Genomic DNA, 3,612 nt, shown 5'->3' with positions numbered 1-3,612 from the left:
AGTCCCACTCAAATATTCCTTCTTCATCTCTTGCTTGCTCCTAAAAGTTATATATTGATCGAGAAATTCTATTTTTGAGCCTTATCTATATATTCACTTGTACACTTTTTAGTTTATAAAATCTAAGAATACCCCTCTTCACTCATTATTTGCCAACCTAAAAGAAAAAGAAAAATGAGGCTATTGTCTAGAAAAGCAACATGCAACACTCACGGCCAAGATTCCTCATACTTCCTAGGATGGGAAGAATATGAAAAGAATCCCTATGATAAGGTTAAGAACCCTAATGGAATCATTCAAATGGGTCTTGCCGAAAATCAGGTTAGTTGCAACACTGTTATATTTTGGTGCAAAAAAAGCAAAAACAAAGAAGCTGCTAGCTCATCAATTATTATTATTCACCATATATATTATGTAAGCCATGGGTCACATGTAAGAAAACTTTTGTTTTTCAATAATTGGCAGCTCTCTTTCGACCTCCTGGAGTCATGGCTGGCGAAGAATCCTGACGTGTCCGGATTCAAACGCGATGGCAAATCCATATTCCGAGAGCTTGCTCTCTTTCAAGACTACCACGGTCTCCCTCTTTTCAAGAAAGCATTGGTGGATTTCATGGCCGAGATAAGAGGAAACAAGGTCACTTTTGATCCCAACCACATGGTCCTCACCGCCGGCGCCACGTCGGCAAATGAGACCCTGATGTTCTGCGTTGCCGAAGAGGGCGATGCCTTCCTCCTTCCCACCCCATATTACCCAGGGTGCGTGTTAGTTGCACTGAATGCGTGCATATGTTTCTTACTTTTCAGTCTCTGATCTTATTTTGCTTGCACTTTTGCAGATTCGACAGAGACCTCAAGTGGCGAACCGGGGTTGAAATTGTTCCAATACAATGCACGAGCTCAAACAACTTCCGAATCACCGAGTCAGCTTTGGAACAAGCCTACCAAGACGCAAGAAAGCGTAACCTTAGAGTGAAAGGAGTGTTGGTCACGAATCCGTCAAACCCTCTGGGAACCACTCTTTCTCGTAATGAATTCGACTTGCTCGTTGACTTCATCAAAGACAAAGAAACCATGCACTTGATAAGCGATGAGATTTACTCTGGCACCGTTTTTAGCTCTCCAAGCTTTGTTAGCGTCATGGAGATCCTTAAGGAAATGACTCCTAATGACGCTGCCAAAATTTGGAACAGAGTTCACGTTGTTTATAGTCTCTCCAAGGACTTGGGTTTACCCGGTTTCCGCGTCGGTGCTATCTACTCCGAAAACGACGCCGTTGTGGCTGCGGCGACCAAGATGTCAAGCTTTGGATTGGTTTCTTCACAAACTCAGTATCTTCTGGCAGCCATGCTCAGTGACAACAAGTTTACCAAGAAATACATCTCCGAGAATCAAAAGAGGCTGAGACGGAGACAGAGAATGCTCGTAACAGGGTTGCAGAAAGCGGGAATAAAGTGCCTGAAAAGCAATGCTGGTTTGTTCTGCTGGGTTGATATGAGGCACCTTCTCTGTTCCAACACTTTTGAGGCTGAGATGGAGCTGTGGAAGAAGATTGTCTACCAAGTTGGCTTGAACATTTCTCCGGGTTCGTCGTGCCATTGCAGTGAGCCAGGGTGGTTCAGGGTGTGCTTTGCCAACATGTCTCAAGACACTTTAAACGTAGCCATGAAACGAGTCAAGAACTTCGTTACAGACTCCACAGGAGCTGAATGTGGCTCTTCTTCTGCATGTTTCACAAAGTCATTCTCTAATTGGGTTTTTCGGCTTTCGTCTCGCGATCATCGTGCGCCTGAAGAACGATAACTATAGCTATAGCTAGCTAGCATCTTCATGTTGTTTGTGGAATCTGAACGCATGCACAATTATTTTTTTTTTTAGCTTCCCGAATATTTTTGGTGGAGTTCAAAAGATATAGTTCTTTTTTATTTTTTATTTATTTTTTTCTTAATGGGGATCGATCATGATGTAGAGAAAGAAACTGAAAGCACTCTGTCCACGTGGATGTGCAGTGTGGAATGTACTTACTAATTAATTAGCTTGCTATATATATGAATGTATTTAATTATTGTTTGATTTCCATAGTAATCAATTACCCTACTTATTTATGAATATGCTTCCTGATGTGATAGATATGTAAAAAGTTTGACAATTTTTCCATTACAAAATTATCTTAACTTAGATAATGGGCGCTGTGTGAACGCGCACATAAATATACAATGGCACGCACCGCCGGCGAAACACACGGTGGGCTAGGCTTGCCGACGAACCGACTTGATTATCCATTTTTCTCTGATCTAATGAGTATTAATATCACATTTCAAGGCATATAAGCATTTCAACGGAACCAAAAGTCAATAATTAGGGTTTCTAATACGAGGAGTGTTAGGAGATCATAACTTTTGTGATTTGTAATTATCAAATAGCTATTAACGATGTTTTTAATAATTGAGATTTCATCTAATAATGTAAAATTACTTATTTTTAATTTGTTAGTTACATGTTGACCAGAATTTAATAAAATTGGTAGTCTTTAAATTTTTTCTTCTACTATATTTTAAATCAGGAAGGAATTTAATTTATTTTAAATGTAGTCAAATTTACTCTTACTTTTTGTTTGAGTAAACTTAAATCTTTCTTTTTTCTTTCTATAGTAATAAAGTTTTAGTAAATTTGCATAGATTTATAGGTTTAAGTTTCACCAATCATCCTTAATTTGTATTTACAAAAAAGAAGACGAGCTGGAATTAATTAATTATCTCTCATCATAAATGTAAGAAAGAGTTATATGTGGTGGAAGCCACCAATGCAAGTAATTAAGTATAGGTGAAGAAGTTGAACTTTTGGAAACCCTTTTAAAATTCGTCACCAACTACGCAAGCACAAAAGTGTGCAACACAGGTTAATGGAAGAAAATAGGAAAGGGTATAATAATAAGTAGGAAAACACATTGCTTTTTTCTGAACTTTCTGGGAATAATCATCGCTTCACAAAAAGTTATTTTGTCTCAAACAGGTTATGCGGTGTGTAGTATGTGCTGGTTATCTCTCTACGAATCACAATCTCTATTTACGCATCTTTTTTAATTTAGATGACTCACTTTTCCTCAAATTAACGGAAGCAAAACAATAACAATCTTCTCGAACTGTCACTAACAAAATCGTAAATACTAAATTCTAATAAATGAACTAGTTCTTTTTTCAATCGAAATAAAAGGAAAACTTCTATATGTTTCAAGAACAAATTAAAGTATTTGTTTTATGTCATTTATTGATTAATATGTCAATCATTCAAATTTTTTTATTTTTGTTTTGAGTTCAATTTTAAAATTCCTATTAAAAAATTTCATATTAAAAAAAAATTAAAACAACAACAAAAATTTATATTACTAAAATATCAAATATATTACAAAATACTATTTCATATAAAAATATTTAATATATTTAATTAAATTATTTAATATAATACGTATTAACATCTCAATTATTTTTTTTTATATAAATAGCACCTACTACAAACATATGATTGAATATAATGGGAGGATGGAGTAGTGCATTCACACGACACTCCGCCAGCACAAATATATAAATCTATAATACTAATTATTAATACACAA

At 35.9% G+C, this 3,612-nt stretch overlaps 1 protein-coding gene across 1 annotated transcript; it reads left to right on the top strand.

Annotated features, from left to right (window-relative positions):
• LOC107487560 (1-aminocyclopropane-1-carboxylate synthase 3-like) lies at positions 1-2,076 on the top strand. Its single transcript, XM_016108215.3, has 3 exons — positions 1-321; positions 466-758; positions 839-2,076. The coding sequence occupies exons 1-3, from the start codon at positions 175-177 to the stop codon at positions 1,800-1,802; spliced, it is 1,404 nt and encodes a 467-aa protein (XP_015963701.1). The 5' UTR covers positions 1-174; the 3' UTR covers positions 1,803-2,076.
• Positions 2,077-3,612: the final 1,536 nt, after the last annotated feature.

Source organism: Arachis duranensis, chromosome 5 (assembly GCF_000817695.3).
Source record: "Arachis duranensis cultivar V14167 chromosome 5, aradu.V14167.gnm2.J7QH, whole genome shotgun sequence".
Classification (NCBI taxonomy): Eukaryota; Viridiplantae; Streptophyta; class Magnoliopsida; order Fabales; family Fabaceae; genus Arachis; species Arachis duranensis.
This window is presented reverse-complemented; position numbering and strand designations above follow the sequence as displayed.